The 24,204-nt window shown below is 38.8% G+C and overlaps 1 protein-coding gene across 1 annotated transcript in view; it reads left to right on the forward strand.

Annotated features, from left to right (window-relative positions):
- The window catches only part of LOC124555542 (haloacid dehalogenase-like hydrolase domain-containing 5), a 129,578-nt gene that overhangs the window by 52,801 nt on the left and 52,573 nt on the right, over window positions 1-24,204 (forward strand). The window contains exon 4 of the mRNA XM_047129497.1: window positions 23,475-23,686. Coding sequence (XP_046985453.1) covers window positions 23,475-23,686 — 212 coding nt within the window. The remainder of the gene's footprint in view (window positions 1-23,474; window positions 23,687-24,204) is intronic.

A 24,204-nucleotide genomic window follows, 5' to 3' on the forward strand; every position in this document is an offset into this window, starting at 1 on the left:
TCTAGAAGGAAAACAAAGACAGAGGATGAGATGGTCAGATGAAGTTAACCGATACCTCATGTTCTGTTATTACCAAGCAACAAACCTAGAAACCAACACAACTGGATACCGATCACAAGTATACACAACATTTATTACCAGATACCCAGAATTAAAATTTTTAACAGAACAACGACTAGCTGATCAGATCCGTGTAATAATAAAAAATAACAGGATACCCCAGTCAGAATTAGAAAACATCAAACAACAAGTACAACAAATACTGGAACAAAATAATGTGCAATAAGAAGAAGAAAATACAGTAATGGACTCAAACATCCCAGAGCAAACAAACAAAGAACAACACGCATCAGTTAAACAGTCAGAGGAAAACGAAATCTTAAGACAGCTACCAGAACAAGCACAAATAGAACACGAAGTGACACACATGTTAGATATAGAAGAAAAATTTCAGCTGACACATATAGAATACAAAGACACAAATACAGACATTAGACCATTCTTGCATAAACCGCCAAATAACCCACAAGTCGAAACAACAATAAAAACTATCAACACAATCATACACAACAAAATAAATGAAGACACAACTATGGAAGAGTTACAACTACTGGTTTATATAGGAGCACTCACTACACTAAATATACACACTAGGCAGAGATCAGAACCAACCAACTCACAGAAGAAACCCACAAAACCAGCATGGCAACACAGGCTACAGATCAGAATAGAAAAACTGAGAAAAGACATCAGACAGCTAACACAATTTATAAGAAATGAAATATCAGAAAAAAAGAAAAAGGTTAGGTAAAACCTCACAACAAGAAGCGATAGAGCAATTAGATGAAAAGAAGCAGAAATTACAAGCATTGGCCAAACGGCTTAGAAGATACAAAAAAAGTGAAAATAGAAGGAAAAAAAACCAAACATTCAACACAAACCAAAAGAGATTTTACCAGACAATAGATAACACACACATTAAAAAAGACAATCCACCAAACATAACAGACATGGAACACTTCTGGAGCAACATATGGTCAAACCCGGTACAACATAACAGGCATGCACGGTGGATACAAGCAGAAACAGACACATACAAGATGATACCACAAATGCCTGAAGTGATAATTTTGCAACATGAAGTCACCAAAGCGATTAATTTTACTCACAATTGGAAAGCCCCTGGAAAAGATAAAATAGCAAATTTCTGGCTAAAGTAGTTCACCTCAACACATTCACATCTAACTAAATTATTTAACAGTTACGTTGCAGACCCATACACATTCCCTGATACACTTACACATGGAATAACTTATCTGAAACCTAAAGATCAAGCAGACACAGCAAACCCAGCTAAATATCGCCCCATAACATGCCTACCAACAATCTAAAAAATATTAATTTCAGTGATTACACAGAAATTAATGACACATACAACACAGAACAAAATTATAAATGAAGAACAAAAAGGCTGTTGCAAAGGAGCACGAGGATGTAAATAGCAACTGATAATAGATGCAGAGGTGACATATCAAGCTAAAACTAAACAAAGGTCGCTACACTACGGGTACATTGATTACCAAAAAGCTTTTGATAGTGTACCCCACTCATGGTTACTACAAAATATATCTTAAATTGATAAAGTTCCTAAACATAGTAATGAAAAATTGGAAAACCACACTTAATATTCAAACAAATTCAAATAATATCGCATCACAGCCAATACAGATTAAGCGTGGAGTATGCCAAGGAGACTCATTAAGTCGTTTCTGGTTCTGCCTTGCTCTGAACCCACTATCCAAAATGCTAAATAATACAAATTATGGATAAAATATTACTGGAACATACAGTGTGCTCCCTGCCGCCGTTGGATTAGCAGCTGCAGCAGCAAGTCGTATACCCCTAGCTTACTTATTTGTTACATAGTTTTTCTTAATTTCTTTGCGTGTTTTTGGGTACTTGCATTGTTTAATTCATAAATTTCGGGTGTATTATAGTATTTGAGAGTTGTAGCATCACGCTTAGTACCTGAATAATAGATTCTTATTTTAAATTGCGTGTGAGTTTCGTATAGGACGTGTAATTTCAAGTTTTAGTTACTATATTTGTATTCAGGCAGATTGTAGCGCAGTCATTAGGCATTTGTACAGGTTAGTTAATACATTCTTTGCGTGTTTCCCTTGCGTTATCTAGGCACGGACTCGTGTTTCAGTAACTGTTGTCAACATCGATTAGAATGGGCAGGGACTGTGATTGCTGTGTTCGGATGAGGGCTGAGTTGGCATCCCTTTGCTCACAGCTGCAAGCGGCACTGACTTCGGTCGCGCAGCTTGAGGCTGTTGCCAATGGGCACCACTGTGGGGAGCCGGACTTGGGTATCACGGGGATGTCAACCTCTTCCCATCTGTCCCCAGATCGGTCTGCCGCTGTGGTTGCCCCGGTTGCTGCCCGCAGTGGGGCTGAGCCCTCGCCTGTGGTTGATTGGGAGGTCGTTCCAAGGCATGGCAGGCAGCGAAAGACGTCTCCGGAGGCTGATCAGAAAGCCTCCCCGGTGCGTCTGACAAACAGGTTTCAGGCACTGTCTCTGGCTGAGCCAGATGCAGCTGCCTGCCCTGTTTCAGAGGATGATTCTCAGCCTTCAAGGTCCGGGCAATCACAGAGGGTGGGCTTATTGGTAGTTGGGAGCTCCAATGTTAGGCGCGTAATGGGGCCCCTTAGGGATATGGCGGCTAAGGAGGGAAAGAAATCCAGTGTGCACTACGTGTGCATTCCGGGTGGAGTCATTCCTGATGTGGAAAGGGTCCTTCCGGATGCCATGAAGAGCACACGGTGCAGCCAGCTGCAGGTGGTGGCACATGTCGACACTAATGACGCGTGTCGCTTTGGATCTGAGGAAATTCTCTCTGGATTCCAGCGGCTATCTGATTTGGTGAAAGCTGCCGGTCTTGCTTATGAGATGAAGGCAGAGCTCACCATCTGCAGCTTCGTTGACAGAACCGACTGCGGACCTTTGGTGCAGAGCCGGGTGGAGGTTCTGAATTAGAGGCTCAGACGGTTTTGCGACCGTGTTGGCTGCAGATTCCTTGACTTGCGCCATAGAGTGGTGGGGTTTCGGGTTCCGCTGAATAGGTCAGGAGTTCACTACACGGGTAGCGGAGGCTGTGTGGCGTGGACTGGGCGGTTTTTTAGGTTAGAAGGCCTCGGGAAAGTACGGGGTGGGCTGCAATCTCAAAGGGTACATGGCAAATACAGGACGTGCTTGGATCAAGGAACAGTTGGAATTGTAGTTGTAAATTGTTGTAGTTGTGCTGGGAAAGTCCCTGAGCTTAAAGCGCTAATAGAAAGCACAGAAGCTGAAATCGTTGTAGGTACAGAAAGCTGGCTAAAGCCTGAAATAAGTTCTGCAGAAACTTTTACGAAGTTTCAGACGGTGTTCAGGAAAGATAGATTAGGCAGAATTGGCGGTGGAGTGTTTGTGTCTGTCGGTAGTGGTTTATCTTGTAGTGAAGTCGAAGTAAATACTCCGTGCGAATTGGTATGGGTGGAGGTTATACTTAACAGCCGAACTAAGTTAATAATTGGCTACTTCTACCAACCCCCAGACTCTGATGATATAGTTGCTGAACAGTTCAGAGAAAATTTGAGTCTCGTAACAAATAAATACCCCACTCATACGGTTATAGTTGGTGGGGACTTCAACCTTCCCTCGATATGTTGGCAAAAATACTTGTTCAAAACCGGGGGTAGGCAGAATACATCTTCCGAGATTGTCCTAAATGCTTTCTCCAAAAATTATTTCGAGCAGTTAGTCCACAAACCCACGCGAATTGTAAATGGTTGCGAAAACACACTTGACCTCTTAGCCACAAACAATCCAGAGCTGATAGAGAGCATCATGACTGATACAGGGATTAGTGATCACAAGGTCGTTGTAGCTAGGCTCAATACCGTTTCTTCCAAATCCACCGGAAACAAACGCAAAATAATTTTATTTATAAAAGCGGATAAAGTGTCACTAGAAGCCTTCCTAAGAGACAATCTCCATTCCTTCCGAACTGACTATGCAAATGTATATGAGATGTGGCACAAATTCAAAGATATAGTAGCAACAGCAATTGAGAGATTCATATCTCATAAATTGGTAAGAGATGGAACTGATCCCCCATGGTACACAAAACAGGTCCGAACGCTGTTGCAGAGGCAACGGAGAAAGCATGCGAAGTTCAGAAGAACGCGAAATCCCGAAGATTGACTAAAATTTACAGACACGCGAAATTTGACACGGACTTCAATGCGAGATGCCTTTAATAGGTTCCACAACGAAACATTGTCTCGAAATTTGGTAGAAAATCCGAAGAAATTCTGGTCGTATGTAAAGTACACAAGCGGCAAGACGCAGTCAATACCTTCGCTGCGCAGTGCTGATGGTACTGTTACCGACGACTGTGCCGCTAAAGCGGAGTTATTGAACGCAGTTTTCCGAAATTCCTTCACCAGGGAAGACGAATGGAATATTCCAGAATTTGAAACACGAACAGCTGCTAGCATGAGTTTCTTAGAAGTAGATATCTTACGGGTTGCGAAGCATCTCAAATCACTTGATACGGGCAAGTCTTCAGGTCAAAATTGTATACCGATTAGGTTCCTTTCAGATTACGCTGATACAATAGCTCCCTACTTAGAAATCATATACAACCGCTCGCTCACCGATAGATCTGTACCTACAGATTGGAAAATTGCACAGGTCGCACCAGTGTTTAAGAAGGGTAGTAGGAGTAATCCATCGAACTACAGACCTATATCATTGACGTCGGTTTGCGGTAGGGTTTTGGAGCATATACTGTATTCAAACATTATGAATCACCTCGAAGGGAACGATCTATTGATACATAATCAGCATGGTTTCAGAAAACATCGTTCTTGTGCAACTCAGCTAGCTCTTTATTCGCACGAAGTAATGGCCGCTATCGACAGGGGATCTCAAGTTGATTCCGTATTTCTAGATTTCCGGAAAGCTTTTGACACTGTTCCTCACAAGCGACTTCTAATCAAGCTTCGGGCCTATGGGGTATCATCTCAGTTGTGCGACTGGATTCGTGATTTCCTGTGAGGAAGGTCGCAGTTCGTAGTAATAGACGCCAAATCATCGAGTAAAACTGAAGTAATATCAGGTGTTCCCCAGGGAACCGTCCTGGGTCCTCTGCTGTTCCTGATCTATATAAATGACCTGGGTGACAATCTCAGCAGTTCTCTTAGGTTGTTGGCAGATGATGCTGTAATTTACCGTCTAGTAAGGTCATCCGAAGACCAGTATCAGTTGCAAAGCGATTTAGAAAAGATTGCTGTATGGTGTGGCAGGTGGCAGTTGACGCTAAATAACGAAAAGTGTGAGGTGATCCACATGAGTTCCAAAAGAAATCCGTTGGAATTCGATTACTCGATAAATAGTACAATTCTCAAGGCTGTCAATTCAACTAAGTACCTGGGTGTTAAAACGACTTCAGTTGGAAACACCACATAGATAATATTGTGAGGAAGGCGAGCCAAAGGTTGCGTTTCATTGGCAGGACACTTAGAAGATCCAACAAGTCCACTAAAGAGACAGCTTACACTACACTCGTTCGTCCTCTGTTAGAATATTGCTGCACGGTGTGGGATCCTTACCAGGTGGGATTGACGGAGGACATCGAAAGGGTGCAAAAAAGGGCAGCTCGTTTTGTATTATCACGTAATAGGGGGGGAGAGTGTGGCAGATATGACACGCGAATTGGGATGGAAGTCATTAAAGCAAAGATGTTTTTCGTCGCGGCGAGATCTATTTATGAAATTTGAGTCACCAACTTTCTCTTCCGAATGCGAAAATATTTTGTTGAGCCCAACCTACACAGGTAGGAATGATCATCAGAATAAAATAAGAGAAATCAGAGCTCGAACAGAAAGGTTTAGGTGTTGGTTTTTCCCGCGCGCTGTTCGGGAGTGGAATGGTAGAGATATAGTATGATTGTGGTTCGATGAACCCTCTACCAAGCACTTAAATGTGACTTGCAGAGTAGTCATGTAGATGTAGATGTAGAACATACCCACACAAAATCACACATTTGCTATACATGGACAATCTAAAACTACTGGCAGCAACAAATCAACAACTCAACCAATTACTAAAGATAACAGAAGTATTCAGCAATGATATAAATATGGCTTTTGGAACAGACAAATGTAAGAAAAATAGCATAGTCAAGGGAAAACACACTAAACAAGAATTGGATAACCACAGCGACTGCATAGAAGCGATGGAAAAAACAGATGCCTATAAATATCTAGGATACAGACAAAAAATAGGAATAGATAATACAAATATTAAAGAGGAACTAAAAGAAAAATATAGACAAAGACTAACAAAAATATTTAAAACAGAATTGACAGCAAGAAACAAGACAAAAGCTATAAATACTTATGCTATACCAATATTGACCTACTCATTTGGAGTAGTGAAATGGAGTAACACAGACCTAGAAGCACTCAATACACTTACACAATCACAATGCCACAAATATAGAATACATCACATACATTCAGCAACAGAAAGATTCACATTAAGCAGAAAGGAAGGAGGAAGGGGATTTATCGACATAAAGACCTACATTATGGACAGGTAGACAATGTAAGAAAATTCTTTATAGAACGAGCAGAAACTAGCAAAATACACAAGGCAATCACTCATATAAATACATCGGCTACACCACTGCAATTTCATAACCACTTCTACAACCCTTTAGATCACATAACATCAACAGATACGAAGAAAGTAAATTGGAAAAAGAAAACACTACATGGCAGGCACCGGTATCATCGAACACAGCCACACATTGATCAAGACGCATCCAACACATGGCTAAGAAAAGGCAATATATACAGTGAGACAGAAGGATTCATGATTGCAATACAGGATCAAACAATAAACACCAGATAGTACAGCAAGCATATTATTAAAGATCCCAATACCACAACAGATAAATGCAGACTTTGCAAACAACAAATAGAAACAGTAGATCACATCACAAGTGGATGTACAATACTAGCAAATACAGAATACCCCAGAAGACATGACAATGTAGCAAAAATAATACATCAACAGCTTGCCTTACAACATAAACTTATAAAACAACATGTTCCCACATACAAGTATGCACCACAAAATGTACTGGAGAACGATGAATACAAATTATACTGGAACAGAACCATTATAACAGATGAAACAACACCACATAACAAACCTGACATCATACTCGCCAATAAAAAGAAGAAATTAACACAACTAATCGAAATATCCATACCCAATACAACAAATATACAGAAGAAAACACAAGGAAAAAATTGAAAAATACATCCAACTAGCAGAGGAAGTCAAGGACATGTGGCATCAGGATAAAGTTGACATTATACCAATTATACAATCAACTAAAGGAGTCATACCACACAGTATCCACCAGTACATCAACGCAATACAGCTACAGAAATCTGTAATTATTGATACATGTTAAATTACCCGAAAGTTCCTAAATGCAATGTAACATATACCATACTGTTAAAAGGAAGTCACGCTTGATCAAGGTCCACGTCACTTTCCATTTTTAACCAGATATAATGTCGGAGAAAGGAAATAATAATAATAATAATAATAATAATAATAATAATAATAATAATAATAATAATAATAAGCAACAAACCTAGGAACCAACACAACTGGATACAGATCACAAGTATACACAACATTTATTACCAGATACCCAGAATTAAAATTTTTAACAGAACAACGATTGGCTGATCAGATCCGTGTAATAATAAAAAATAACAGGATACCCCAGTCAGAATTAGAAAACATCAAACAACAAGTACAACAAATACTGGAACAAAATAATGTGCAATCAGAAGAAGAAAATACAGTAATGGACTCAAACATCCCAGAGCAAACAAACAGAGAACAACATGCACAAATTAAACAATCAGAGGAAAACGAAATCTTAAGACAGCCACCAGAACAAGCACAAATAGAACACGAAGTGACACAGATGTTAGATATACAAGAAAAATTTCAGCTAACATATATAGAATACAAAGACACAAATACAGACATTAGACCATTCTTGCGTAGACCACCAAATAACCCACAAGTCGAAACAACAATAAAAACTATCAACACAATCATACACAACAAAATAAATGAAGACACAACTATGGAAGAGTTACAACTACTGGTTTATATAGGAGCAATCACTACACTAAATATACACACTAGGCAGAGATCAGAACCAACCAACACACAGAAGAAACCCACAAAACCAGCATGTCAACACAGGCTACAGATCAGAATAGAAAAACTGAGAAAAGACATCAGACAGCTAACACAATTTATAAGAAATGAAATATCAGAAAAAAAGAAAAAGGTTAGGTAAAATCTCACAACAAGAAGCGATAGAGCAATTAGATGAAAAGAAGCAGAAATTACAAGCATTGGCCAAACGACTCAGAAGATACAAAAAAAGTGAAAATAGAAGGAAACAAAACCAAACATTCAACACAAACCAAAAGAAATTTTACCAGACAATAGATAACACACACATTAAAATAAACAATCCACCAAACATAACAGACATGGAACAGTTCTGGAGCAACATATGGTCAAACCCAGTACAACATAACAGGCATGCACGGTGGATACAAGCAGAAACAGACACATACAAGATGATACCACAAATGCCTGAAGTGATAATTTTGCAACATGAAGTCACCAAAGCGATTAATTTTACTCACAATTGGAAAGCCCCTGGAAAAGATAAAATAGCAAATTTCTGGCTAAAGTAGTTCACCTCAACACATTCACATCTAACTAAATTATTTAACAGTTACATTGCAGACCCATACACATTCCCTGATACACTTCCACACGGAATAACATATCTGAAACCTAAAGATCAAGCAGACACAGCGAACCCAGCTAAATATCGCCCCATAACATGCCTACCAACAATCTAAAAAATATTAATTTCAGTGATTACACAGAAATTAATGACACATACAACACAGAACAAAATTATAAATGAAGAACAAAAAGGCTGTTGCAAAGGAGCACGAGGATGTAAAGAGCAACTGATAATAGATGCAGAGGTGACATATCAAGCTAAAACTAAACAAAGGTCGCTACACTACGCATACATTGATTACCAAAAAGCTTTTGATAGTGTACCCCACTCGTGGTTACTACAAATATTGGAAATATACAAAGTAGATCCTAAATTGATACAGTTCCTAAACATAGTAATGAAAAATTGGAAAACCACACTTAATATCCAAACAAATTCAAATAATATCACATCACAGCCAATACAGATTAAGCGTGGAATATACCAAGGAGACTCATTAAGTCCTTTCTGGTTCTGCCTTGCTCTGAACCCACTATCCAACATGCTAAATAATACAAATTATGGATACCATATTACTGGAACATACCCACACAAAATCACACATTTGCTATACATGGATGATCTAAAACTGCTGGCAGCAACAAATCAACAACTCAACCAATTACTAAAGATAACAGAAGGATTCAGCAATGATATAAGTATGGCTTTTGGAACAGACAAATGTAAGAAAAATAGCATAGTCAAGGGAAAACATACTAAACAAGAAGATTACATATTGGATAACCACAGCGACTGCATAGAAGCGATGGAAAAAACGGATGCCTATAAATATCTAGGATACAGGCAAAAAATAGGAATAGATAATACAAATATCAAAGAAGAACTAAAAGAAAAATATAGACAAAGACTAACAAAAATACTGAAAACAGAATTGACAGCAAGAAACAAGACAAAAGCTATAAATACCTATGCCATACCAATATTGACCTACTCATTTGGAATAGTGAAATGGAGTAACACAGACCTAGAAGCACTCAATACACTTACACGATCACAATGCCACAAATATAGAATACATCACATACATTCAGCAACAGAAAGATTCACATTAAGCAGAAAGGAAGGAGTAAGGGGATTTATCGACATAAAAAACCTACATTATGGACAGCTAGACAATTTAAGAAAATTCTTTCTAGAACGAGCAGAAACTAGCAAAATACATAAGGCAATCACTCATATAAATACATCGGCTACACCACTGCAATTTCATAACCACTTCTACAACCCTTTAGATCACATAACATCAACAGACATGAAGAAAGTAAATTGGAAAAAGAAAACACTACATGGCAAGCACCCGTATCATCTAACACAGCCACACATCGATCAAGACGCATCCAACACATGGCTAAGAAAAGGCAATATATACAGTGAGACAGAAGGATTCATGATTGCAATACAGGATCAAACAATAAACACCAGATAGTACAGCAAGCATATTATTAAAGATCCCAATACCACAACAGATAAATGCAGACTTTGCAAACAACAAATAGAAACAGTAGATCACATCACAAGCGGATGTACAATACTAGCAAATACAGAATACCCCAGAAGACATGACAATGTAGCAAAAATAATACATCAACAACTTGCCATACAACATGAACTAATAAAACAACATGTTCCCACATACAAGTATGCGCCACAAAATGTACTGGAGAATGATGAATACAAATTATACTGGAACAGAACCATTATAACAGATAAAACACCACCACATAACAAACCTGACATCATACTCACCAATAAAAAGAAGGAATTAACACAACTAATCGAAATATCCATACCCAATACAACAAGTATACAAAAGAAAACAGGAGAAAAAATTGAAAAATACATCCAACTGGCTGAGGAAGTCAAGGACATGTGGCATCAGAATAAAGTTGACATCATACCAATCATACTATAAACTACAGGAGTCATACCACACAATATCCACCATTACATCAATACAATACAGCTACATCCAAACTTATATATACAATTACAGAAATCCGTAATTATTGATACATGTTAAATTACCCGAAAGTTCCTAAATGCAATATAACATATACCGTACAGTTAAAAGGAAGTGACGCTTGATCAAGGTCCACGTCACGTCCCATTTTTAACCAGACTTAACGTCTGAGAAAGTAAAGAAATAATAATAATAATAATAACAACAACAACAATAATTTGCACATCTAGTAATGAAAAATACATATTTCACACTACTGCACAGTCAATATAAATATATTATTTGCTCTTTTTTTTAACTGATGGATCAGAATTTTCAAATAATTGAATGTTATGATAGATAAATATAGTTAAATTCATATTCAGAAAAATTATGATTGAAAAAATAATGATATTAAGAAAAATGAAACAAATGAAAAAAGTTCATATGGTGATTAAAATATTGTGACAAAGGCATAGAAATAAAAAATTACATTTGAACTGATTAATCGAGTAAAAATGATGATCAAAGTCATTTCAATAAAGATTTAAAGATAAAAAAATTAGTGTACTTGATGAGATTCAATCCCACAACCTCTTGTATGTGAAGCTATTATCCTGTCCATTACACCACACAACCAGGTTTTGTAATTTGACTTTTTCAATGTTATTGAGCATCAAGCAAAATTCCAGAATTTTTTTCATCAATTACAAATGCTGGTCTACTAGGATGAATGGCTGCAGGGTGTGGTACCTGGGCTCTTAAACCTAAATCACTATACATATGGTTTCAAGAAGTCTATCCTGCCACTGGGGACCTCTCCTTGTAAGACTTGTTGTGAGCAGCAAGTTTCTCTATAGAATGTAGTCCTAGACATTTGCTTGGCAACTGAAAGTGATGTTGGGACATGTAACATTCGTCTGGAAGTGTTTTATTTGAATTCATTTGGCAAAGTGAAGTGCATAATGTGAGGATAATGAAACTGGAACTTTTGCTGCCTGTTAGTGCCATGAAACATATCACAGTGAACTCCACTGCAGTACAAGAGCTTTTTACCAAGTGAAAAATCAGGTAATATGTTGGGGTAGTCCTGTGGAAATGTGGAACTGGAAAATAGCAGATAAATCTCCCCCCCCTCCACACACACACACACACACACACACACACACACACACACACACACACACACACACACACACACACACACACAAATCAATCTGGTATTAGTGCATTTAGCCATATAGAAAAATACATTGCTACTCAATCTGTGCCATCATTATGGGTTGTAGTTTAAAATAGATAATGCTCCCATCCATACATCAAAGGGCATACGTGAATGGTTTGATCAAATGGAGTAGTTGGTTGAGAACTCCAATCGTAATAAAACTGACTGTACTATTGTTGTGATCTTCCAATTTATATACTTTTTATTTATTTAAATGTCAAGTTCCGTAGGACCAAATTGAGGAGCAAATCTCCAAGGTCATGGAACGTGTCAGTACATGAACTTACAACATAAAAAGTAATAACAGATAAAAATAAATGTTCATGAACCTGAAAGAGAATCAGTCCACAAGTTTAAGCAAACGCTATCAGCAATACAATGAGAATCATCTTAATTTTTCAAGGAACTCCTCGACAGAATAGGAGTGACCCATGAGGAAACTCTTCAGTTTTGATTTGAAAGCGCGTGGCTTACTGCGAAGATTTTTGAATTCGAGTGGCAGCTTATTGAAAATGGATGCAGCAGTATACTGCACACCTTTTTGCACAAGAGTTAAGGAAGTCCGATCCAAATGGAGGTTTGATTTCTGCCGAGTGTTAACCGAGTGAAAGCTCCTTATTGTTGGAAATAAACCAATATTGGTAACAAGAAACGACAATAAGGAATATACATATTGAGAGGCCAATGTCAAAATACCCAGACTCGTGAAAAGAGGTTGACAAGAGGTTCGTGAACTCACACCACTTATTGCCCGAACCGGCCATTTCTGAGCCAAAAATATCCTTCTAGAATGGGAAGAGTTACCCCAAAACATAATACCATACGACATAAGTGAATGAAAATAAGCAAAGTAGACTAATTTACATGTCGAAATATCACTCACTTTCAATACCGTTCGAATAGTGAAAATGGCAGTATTAAGTCTTTGAACAAGATCCTGAACGTGGGCTTTCCACGACAGCTTACTATCCATCTGAACACCCAGGAATTTGAACCGTTCAGTTTCACTAATCATATGCCTGTTCTGTGAGATTAAAACGTGAGGTTTTGTTGAGTTGTGTGTTAGGAACTGTAAAAACTGAGTCTTACTGTGATTTAACGTTAGTTTATTTTCTCCAAGCCATGAACTGAGGTCATGTACTGCTCTACTTGAAACCGAGTCAGTGTTGCACACAACATCCTTTTCTACCAAGCTAGTGTCATCAGCAAACAGAAATATTTTAGAGTTACCCATAATACTAGAGGGCATATCGTTTATATAAATAATGAAAAGGAGCGGCCCCAACACTGATCCCTGGGGCACCCCCCACTTGACAGTACCCCAGTCAGATCCCACATCACAGCCGTTACCAACATTGTGAATAATGACCTTTTGCTGCCTGTTGCTAAAGTAAGAGGTGAACCAATTGTGAGCTACTCCCCTTATTCCGTAATGGTCCAACTTCTGTAGCAATATTGTGTGATCAACACAGTCAAATGCCTTTTTTAAGTAAAAAAATACGCCAAGTGTTCGAAACTTTTTGTTTAGCCCATCCAGTACCTCACAGAGAAAAGAGAATATAGCATTTTCAGTTGTCAAATGACTTCTAAAGCTGAACTGTACATTTGATAGCAAATCGCGTGATATAAAATGATCAATTAATCTTAAATACACAGCCTTTTCGATAACTTTTGCAAACACTGATGGCATAGAAATAGGTCTAAAATTATCTACATTATCCCTTTTTATAAAGCGGCTTTACTACAGAATACTTTAATCGCTCAGGAAACTGACCATTGCTAAAGGAAAAATTACAAATATGGCTAAATACAGGGCTAACATGTGCAGCACAGTACTTTAATATTCTACTAGACACTCCATCATAACCATGAGAGTCATTAGTCTTACTTGATTACTGTCTCAATCTCCCTCTTGTCTGTATCACAGAGGAGTATTTCAGACGTCAATCTCGGAAAGGCATTTGCTAAGAAATTTGTATGATTTCCTGTAGATACTAAATTTTTATTTAATTCACCAGCAATGCTCAGAAAATGGTTGTTAAATACTGTACATATATCTCATTTATCAGTAACAGAAATATTTTTACTGCAAACTGACTTTATATCGTCAACCTTGTGCTGCTGACCAGACACTTCCTTCACAACAGACCATATGGCTTTAATTTTATCCTGTGAATTAGCTATTCTATTTGCATACCACATACTTTTTGCCTTGCTAATAACATTCTTAAGCACCTTACAGTACTGTTTGTAATGGGCTACTGTAGTTTGATTGTGACTACTTCTAACATTTTGGTATAATCCCCGCTTTATTCTACATGATATCCTTATCCCACTAGTCAGCCAACTGGGCTGTCCATTACTGCTAGTACCCTGTTTAGAATGTTCTAATGGAAAGCAACTCTCAAAGAGCATGAGAAATGTGTTATGGAAAGCATTGTATTTATCATCTATATTATCGGCACTATAAACATCTTGCCACTCTTGTTCCTTGACAAGTTTTTAAAAACTCTCTATTGCTGTTGGATTAACTTTCCTACGTAGTTTGTAATTGAATACGACATTGGTTAGAGTACAAGAACCTTTTAGTGTTAAAATTTGTGCATCATGGTCTTGAAAGGCCATTCACCCTTTTACTAACAGAATTCCCATCCAGTAATGAAGAATGAATAAAAATATTGTCTATGACTGTGCTACTGTTCCCCTGCACCCTAGTTGGAAAAAACACAGTTTGCATCAGATCATATGAATTTAGGAGATCTACCAACATCCTTTTTCTTGCATAATCATGTACAAAATTAATATTGAAGTCACCACATAGAACTACTTTCTGGTACTTCCTACAAAGTGAATCAAGAACCCTCTCTAGCTTAAGCAAAAATGCTCTGAAGTCGGAGTTAGGGGACCTATAAACAACAGCAATTAGAAGTTTAGTTTCACTAAATTCAACTAATGCTGCACAACTTTCAAATATCTGTTCAGTGCAGTGTCGTGATATGTCTATGGACTCAAATGAAATACTGTTTTTTATGTACAGAGCCACTCCCCCACCCCGCAAGGAACTCCTTGAGAAACAGCCAGCCTGGTAAAGGAAGCCTCTGAATTATCAAATTATTTAAGTGGTGCTGTGATATACCAATAATTTCAGAGTTAACATCTATGAGCAGTTCACTAACTTTATCTCTTATATTTTGATGAAATATGCTAATTCCTTCTCTACTTGGAAATATTACATCCTCTGGAGGTGAGCGCTTAGTTAGAGGCACTTCCTTTAAGCAGGTATACCTATCAGCAGACTTCAGTCTAAAAAAAGGTGCAGCTCTAACACCAACTACTATAGGAATTTTTCCATGAGAGATACCACTACCACTACCGCCACCGCCACCACCCACTACACTGTCACCTATAAGCTTAGCCAGCCTCCCCTTCCCATACCTATTGAGGTGCAGGCCATGCCTAGTGAAACCCCATCTACCGATAGAGCCAACTGGCACCACTGAGATGTGATCCATGCCCTCCACCATCAGTGCCCTCCCCAGCCCCACATTAACGCGCCTAACAGCCGCATTAAGGTGAGGCTGATCATGACGCTGAAACAGTTGCACGAAATGCACATTAGTACCACCAGTTTGAGTAGCTATCTTAACCAAGTCACCACTGACATCATATTCCCCGTCCCTCTCGAGACTTCCCTGCTCCACCCACTATCACTACCTGATCCTCTTTTGTAAAATTCTTACATAACTCCCCTATGCTTTCAGTCACCTGAGCCAACCCTGCACTAGGCTTCACAATGCTGGTGACCTGGTACTCACTCCCCAACATTTCCTGCAACTGCTGGCTCACACCTCTACTGTGGGCATTACCTAGCAGTAGAACCTTCTTTCTGCTAGACTTTGCAACTAACCTAGGCCTCATAATTCCTGAGGACTGCTGCAAGCTACCTACATCTACGGCTACACGAGGCTCCTCTCCACTCAACTCTGGCAGTTGGTCATATCTATTGCATGTATGCAAAGTAAAACTGTCTGAGTACCTCCTCTTCGTAGCTACCTTCTTGCCAACTGCCAGTTCCCATTCCCCACCACCCTTCACCCTCCTCAAACTATCTAGTTCCTCCTTTGCGCATTGTAACTGCACCTGAAGGGCACAGATCTTACGCTCCTGCTCCTCTATTAACTTGTTTCTACTACAGATTCTACATTCCCTGGAGAGGATCTCCCTAAAATGACCACTGGCTTCTCCACTGCATTCCCTCCAATGAAAATACTTTGAACAAATCCCACACCGTAATCCACTACTCACAAACCTACGACAGAGCCCACACTTTTCACTCGTGGTAAATTTTACAGTTACTGAAAAAAAAACTATGTCTACGTTACCAAAGTTCAGTTACACCAGTAGAACTATTTAAGAACTAACAATAATGGTCTCGAAATTCTCTGCCTACTAAGTAAGCAGCTACTTGTATTAATTCTACTACAACACAGCCGATGCCAATACCAGCAAAACTTCACAAAATTATTAGCTACAACCAAAAAATTAAAACTACCACTGTAACACTAAGCGAAGTTAAAACACTATATGAAAATTTTACTGAAATATTTCGCTAGAAAGAATAATAAACGTCAATTGAAAGCTAAAGCACGAAAATTACTAACGACTTCAACATACTGAAAACTCTCTAAAACACAGCAAGCGAACGATTACAAAGGTTTATTAAGTCATTATTTCGCCACAAACGGCACGCAACACCGCTGAAATCTATTAAATTTAATAACTGTATTACAGAGCACAAATAAGTTTGTCAGTACTTAGCTTATAACTGCTACAGCTGCAGTGCACGCCGCAAAATGTAAACACACTACTGAGGCGCGAGGCTTAGACGAACGACGAAAGCATTCTCTGCATTCTAGTTTATCCTCTGCGAGGCTCTTCATCTCTTCATAACTACTTCAACCCACATCTGTTTAAAACTGCTGATTGTAGTCAGGCTTTGGCATCTCCTCACACATCCCATCATTACTATATTGACAATTCCTTTATGCTTTAGGATGTGTAATATCAGCCAATCCCTTCTTTTAGTCAAATTATGCAATAAGCTTCTCTCTCCAATTCATTTCAGTACCTCTTCATTAGGCATGCAATCTTTCATCCCCGCTGCCTTCAGTATTTAAGTGTATCCCAGTCAACATAGTGAAAAAGTGCTGTGAACATAGATTTACCTTTTTTCTATCTATCTTCTAAGATAAGTTGTAGGATGAATGTCACCTCGTATGTTCCTACACGTCTCTGGAACCCAAAATAATCTACCTCATGGTTGGCTTCTCTAAGTCATTCCATTCTTCTTTAAGCAATGTGGATCAGTACTTTGCAATCATGACTTATTACACTGATGGTTCTCTGATTTTCACACCTGTCTGGAATTGCCTTCTTTGAAACAGTAATTATTATGAAACTTCCTGGCAGATTAAAACTGTGTGCAGGACCGAGACTCGAACTCGGGACCTTTGCCTTTCGCGGGCAAGTGCTCTACCGACTGAGCTACCCAAGCACGACTCACACCCCGTCCTCACAGCTTTACTTTTGCCAGTACCTCGTCTCCTACCTTCCAAACTTAACAGAAGCTCTCCTGCAATTGTGACAGCAGAAATGTTAGCACTATGCGCATCTGGAGGACAACAGAAAATGAGTGTCCGAGAGGTGCACAGATCAACTTTCTGTGGATATATGTATTACACTTCACAAAATAGATGTCATCAACATTCAATAAATGTTCGAAACAAACCATTAACGTGCACCACGAACACTAAATGAAAAATGCTGCACCACAGTGATCACCAGTGTTCACACCATCAAGAACGAAGGTTAACTCCTTGGGAGTTACAAACTGTGCAGGACGTTCAGCTAAGTATCCACCCTTAAAGAATGCATATAGAATCATGTTGGTGTAATGGGGTGATGAGAACTGATGGATTGTGAAGGCATGTAATAAATGCGAAACAAAACGTTTGGAAGATAGGAGACAAGGTACTGGCAGAATTGAAGCTGTGAGGACGGGGCGTGAGTCGGGCTTGGGTATCTCAGATGGTAGAGCACTTGCCCATGAAAGGCAAGGGTCCTGTGTTTGAGTCTCAGTCTGGCACACATTTTTAATCTGCCATGAAATTTCATATCAGTGCACACTCCGCTGCAGAGTGAAATCTCATTCTGGAAATGCAAAATAGTCTGTTGTGGAGCTTATTGCGAAACTGGCTATCTTCTGAGATTTAGCTGCAGATGTAATACAATGTTTGCTTTGTTTATCATTGCCATTGCTTTGCTTTGTGTCAGTAGCAGTAGCACTAGCACTGTAGCACAGTTGTGAAGTACTCATTGACTAAGCTGTTCAGCTATGCTTTATAGCCTCATTCTGTGATGCTGTGCTCACCATTGGATACCTCCAGTCTGGCCCTGTGTTGCCATTAGCAGCCAATATTATGGTTGCATGGCAGACAATTGTGGCATGTCGAATGCTGTAAACATCACTGGCCTTTTGTGACCTTGCACTCAAGGGATTCATTGTGAGCTCTAAATATTCATACAGCTGCTGCTCTTTTCTCCAAAAGTTTTGTGAATTTTCCTCTAGGCAGCATCTGTCTTTCCCAGAGTCATACATACTTCATTAACTTTTAGCCATTCCTGCTTTGCCATTTTGTACTCACTGTCAATCCCACTTTTTAGATAATAGCAATCACTTTTACCTAGGTTATTTGCTGCATTTTTACACTTTCTCCTTTTGTTGGTCAACTCTGTGTGTCTCATCTTTTAACTGTCTGTATTTCTTTTTGTCTGCTTTATTTGCTGCATTTTTTTTATATTTCTGCCATTCATCAGTTAAATTGTGTGTTGTCCATGAATTTCTACTGGGCCTTCAATATTCCATCTCTAAATACTGCCCATTCACTTTCTATTGAACTCTTTTCTCCTGTTTCAGTCAATTGTTATCTAATGATCTCCTGAAACTCTCACCAGTCTCTGGCTCTTTCAGTTTATCCAGATTCCATTTCTTTAATTTACTACCTTTCTGCAGTTTCTTCAGTTTTAATCTGCAGTTCATAAGCAGTCAGTTGTGACCAGAGTCCACAACTGCACCTGGAAATGTTTTGCAGTTTAAAATCTGGTTTTGAAATCTCTTTCTTACCATTATGTAACATACCTCCAGGTATCTTCCACACGTACAATCTTCTCCCATGGTTCTTCAAGCAAGTGTTAGAATTACAAATGGTACGCAGTTTAATCATTGCTGTCAGGGAGCTCTTTCATTCATTTCCCCCCATTCATGTTCTCCTACTATGTTTTCCCTCTTCCATTTTTTTTACTATCGAATTCCAGTCACACATAACAAAAAAATTTTTGTTTCAGGACTTCAACTATGTAAATAATCTCTTTTATCTCAATAAATATTCTTTCAATCTCGTCATTTTTGAAGTTAATAGGAATATAAACATGTACTCCTGTGGTAATTGTTTGCTTCATATCCACTTTGGCTATGATTATATGTTCATGGCGTTGTTCATAGTAACTTACCTACTTCCTTGTTTTTCTTATCCAGTATTAGCTACTCCTGTATTACCCCTCTTTGATGAGGTGTTGATAAACCTGTCTCACCTGACCAGAAGTACAGTTTTTTGTTACCACCACACTTTACAAATTTCCACCATATGTAGCTTAAAACTTAGCCATTTCTCGTTTTAAATTCTGTAACCTATGTACCTGCATAAGGGATCTAGCATTCCACACTCTGACCAACAGAACACTAATTTTAACTTTCTTGATGGTGACATCCTCACGAGCAGTCCCCGTGTGGAGCTCCAAATAGGTGGATTATTTTATCTGTGTATTATTTTACACAAGATGATGCCATCATCGTCAAGCCATACAGTAGGAATCCACAGCCTTGAAATATTTGATGGTTGTAGTTTCTCCATGCTTTCAACTATTTGCAGTAGAAATGTAGCAAAGCAATCTTGGATAATATTACAAGACCAGATAAGTCAATCATCCAGACTAGTACCCTGTAAATACTGAGAAGGCTGCTGTTCCTGTTCAGAAACTGTAAGTTAGTCAGGGCTCTCCACAGATACCCCCTCCATTGTTGTTGCATCTGTGGTATGGCTATATCTGTACCATTGAGGCACAGAATCCATTTCACCTCAGCAAGATCCATGATAATGGGAAGCTTAGTGTGTATTGCTTCATTGATTATGTTTTGATTAGAGATGGGCCACAAGCTCAGATTGGGAAAAGAAATGGGCCATGCCCTTTCAACGGAACCATTCCAGTATGACAAGATAGGGATTTGAAAGCTGTCCTGAAGGAGAGTCCATTGTCTTACCACATTGTTGTATAAAGAAATACAATGTTATTAATGTTGAGGCATGGAAGGAATAAAAAAAGAAAATGAATAAAAAAATCTATTTATGGTGATGAATTATTGCTGAAACAAGTTTGGGGATAGTGAATATACTTGTTTTGAGGGTTATCCACAAATCCCATATTCTTTTTCTGTAGACAAGGATCAGTTATGAGAAGAGCTTAGGTGTACAATGATTATTTAAATCTACATCTACATCTACATCTATACTCCGCGAGCCACCTTACGGTGTGTGGCGGAGGGTACTTATTGTACCACTATCTGATCCCCCCTTCCCTGTTCCATTCACGAATTGTGCGTGGGAAGAACGACTGCTTGTAAGTCTCCGTATTTGCTCTAATTTCTCGGATCTTTTCGTTGTGATCATTACGCGAGATATATGTGGGCGGTAGTAATATGTTGCCCATCTCTTCCCGGAATGTGCTCTCTCGTAATTTCGATAATAAACCTCTCCGTATTGCGTAACGCCTTTCTTGAAGTGTCCGCCACTGGAGCTTGTTCAGCGTCTCCGTAACGCTCTCGCGCTGACTAAATGTCCCCATGACGAATCGCGCTGCTTTTCGCTGGATCATGTCTATCTCTTCTATTAATCCAACCTGGTAAGGGTCCCATACTGATGAGCAATACTCAAGAATCGGACGAACAAGCGTTTTGTAAGCTACTTCTTTCGTCGATGAGTCACATTTTCTTAGAATTCTTCCTATGAATCTCAACCTGGCGCCTGCTTTTCCCACTATTTGTTTTATGTGATCATTTCACTTCAGATCGCTCCGGATAGTAACTCCTAAGTATTTTACGGTCGTTACCGCTTCCAATGATTTACCACCTATGGCATAATCGTACTGGAATGGATTTCTGCCCCTATGTATGCGCATTATATTACATTTATCTACGTTTAGGGAAAGCTGCCAGCTGTCGCACCATGCATTAATCCTCTGCAGGTCCTCCTGGAGTACGTACGAGTCTTCTGATGTTGCTACTTTCTTGTAGACAACCGTGTCATCTGCAAATAGCCTCACGGAGCTACCGATGGTGTCAACTAAGTCATTTATGTATATTGTAAACAATAAAGGTCCTATCACGCTTCCCTGCGGTACTCCCGAAATTACCTCTACATCTGCAGATTTTGAACCGTTAAGAATGACATGTTGTGTTCTTTCTTCTAGGAAATCCTGAATCCAATCACAAACCTGGTCCGATATTCCGTAAGCTCGTATTTTTTTCACTAAACGTAAGTGCGGAACCGTATCAAATGCCTTCCTGAAGTCCAGGAATACGGCATCAATCTGCTCGCCAGTGTCTACGGCACTGTGAATTTCTTGGGCAAATAGGGCGAGCTGAGTTTCACATGATCTCTGTTTGCGGAATCCATGTTGGTTATGATGAAGGAGATTTGTATTATCTAAGAACGTCATAATACGAGAACACAAAACATGTTCCATTATTCTACAACAGATTGACGTAAGCGAAATAGGCCTATAATTATTCGCATCTGATTTATGACCCTTCTTGAAAATGGGAACGACCTGCGCTTTCTTCCAGTCGCTAGGTACTTTACGTTCTTCCAGCGATCTACGATAAATTGCTGATAGAAAGGGGGCAAGTTCTTTAGCATAATCACTGTAGAATCTTAAGGGTATCTCGTCTGGTCCGGATGCTTTTCCGCTACTAAGTGATAGCAGTTGTTTTTCAATTCCGATATCGTTTATTTCAATATTTTCCATTTTGGCGTCCGTGCGACGGCTGAAGTCAGGGACCGTGTTACGATTTTCCGCAGTGAAACAGTTTCGGAACACTGAATTCAGTATTTCTGCCTTTCTTCGGTCGTCCTCTGTTTCGGTGCCATCGTGGTCAACGAGTGACTGAATAGGGGATTTAGATCCGCTTACCGATTTTACATATGACCAAAACTTTTTAGGGTTCTTGTTTAGATTGTTTGCCAATGTTTTATGTTCGAATTCGTTGAATGCTTCTCTCATTGCTCTCTTTACGCTCTTTTTGTTGGTTGGGAGGTGATTAATAATCTGTTCCCCCTGAATGTGAGTCCAGTGTCTTAACCACTGCACTACTTCACTCCATAACTGGCCTTAGTGCATGAAACTGAAGAAATGTCTACCCATTGAAATATTGGGAGAAACATTGCCTGCTAATCATCTCAAGCTAAAACTTGAAATTAAATGATTGCTTATGAGATCATTTGATTAATTTTTATAGGTGAGATTTGCTAATGGTTGGCTATTGTGTGGCTTGGTTAGTGCATCCCTAATGTAGGTCAGATCATCTTAGCATAGGCCTGATATCAGAAATCCTGTAACTTCATTGGTTTTTAGCAAACTCCATTGGTGCACAAGTTCCCCAGTACAGAGGTCTTCACATGTAGGTGTGGTAGTTACAGTAGGGATCTGTTGTAAACTACCCAGTGGTTACATGGACTTACACCATTACAAATGTGGAAGGCTGGATTTATAGTCCATATATTTGACATGATGCTTAACATCTGGTCAGGAACCTTTCAATTTGGATGTGTAAATATGATGATACATCAGCCTAATGTTAAAGCTTTCTATCTATAAAACAGTGCCGTCTCACACTAATAACTGTTATACATGTTTTAGGTGTCATTGCTTTGAGTGGAGGAAGAGAGCGAGGATATGATCTGTGGATGTATGCTAAAATGATACTTTTTAATTACTTTACCTCTGAGAAATAACACATTTATGGATTTGTTTTGTCTGGGTGTATATAGATATGTTTAATAAGTTTGTGCAATTACATTATTGCATAGTGTACAGCTTAATCTGTAATTTTATAATATGTGTGAGCAGTGGACCTTACCACTGGAATTAGTGTGCTTTATTAAAATTAAATTAATATACATGAAACACTAACTTTGCAAATTTGTTGGGTTCACAGTTTAGCCAGCTTGGAAAATCAATGAAACCCATAGATGCAATAGTTTTGTTAGGAGAACCGGTTAGATGGGAGACATCCTTACAGTTAATAGTGGATGGACTTTTGTCAAAGGGATACGCTGAAATGCCTCCTTCGGCTGTACAGTATCCACACATCCCAATTCTTGCATGCAATATGGACTTGCTATGGATGGCAGAGGCTTCCATGCCAAGGTAACTATATGAATGTTAAGAATGTTTATAAAACACATTGCATTAACTAACTGCAAACTGCTGAATATTGAGTTTGTTATTTTTTAAGATAGCTTTTGCAGCCCTGTGTTTAACAAACAGAGAATTGGTAGAGTACACTGGTAAATAGTATATAAAGAGAAAGGTTTGACTACAACAGTAGTTTTTGCAGCTAATGCTCTAATTTTTTGTAGTGCTGGCAAACTGTTTTTACTGACTACTGTTTCCTCCAGTCAGTATCACAAGTACTGTTGTATGAATTATTGGAATACTAGGAGCACTAAGTGTGTGTTGGTGTAGTTTCCCTGTAATAGTGAGAATGGGTATATCTAACTGAATGAACTTATATCTTATTTATTAGCACAGCAAACTTTAAAATTTTCAGATACATAAAAACTGTGTGTGCAAAGGAACTTGATTGCAGTTATATGCTGTTTGTGGGCTACTCCCACTAGAATACAGATATAAATGTTATATGGCATTGTTGGCTGGGATATCCC

This window comes from Schistocerca americana, chromosome X (genome assembly GCF_021461395.2).
Source record: "Schistocerca americana isolate TAMUIC-IGC-003095 chromosome X, iqSchAmer2.1, whole genome shotgun sequence".
NCBI classification, from domain to species: Eukaryota; Metazoa; Arthropoda; class Insecta; order Orthoptera; family Acrididae; genus Schistocerca; species Schistocerca americana.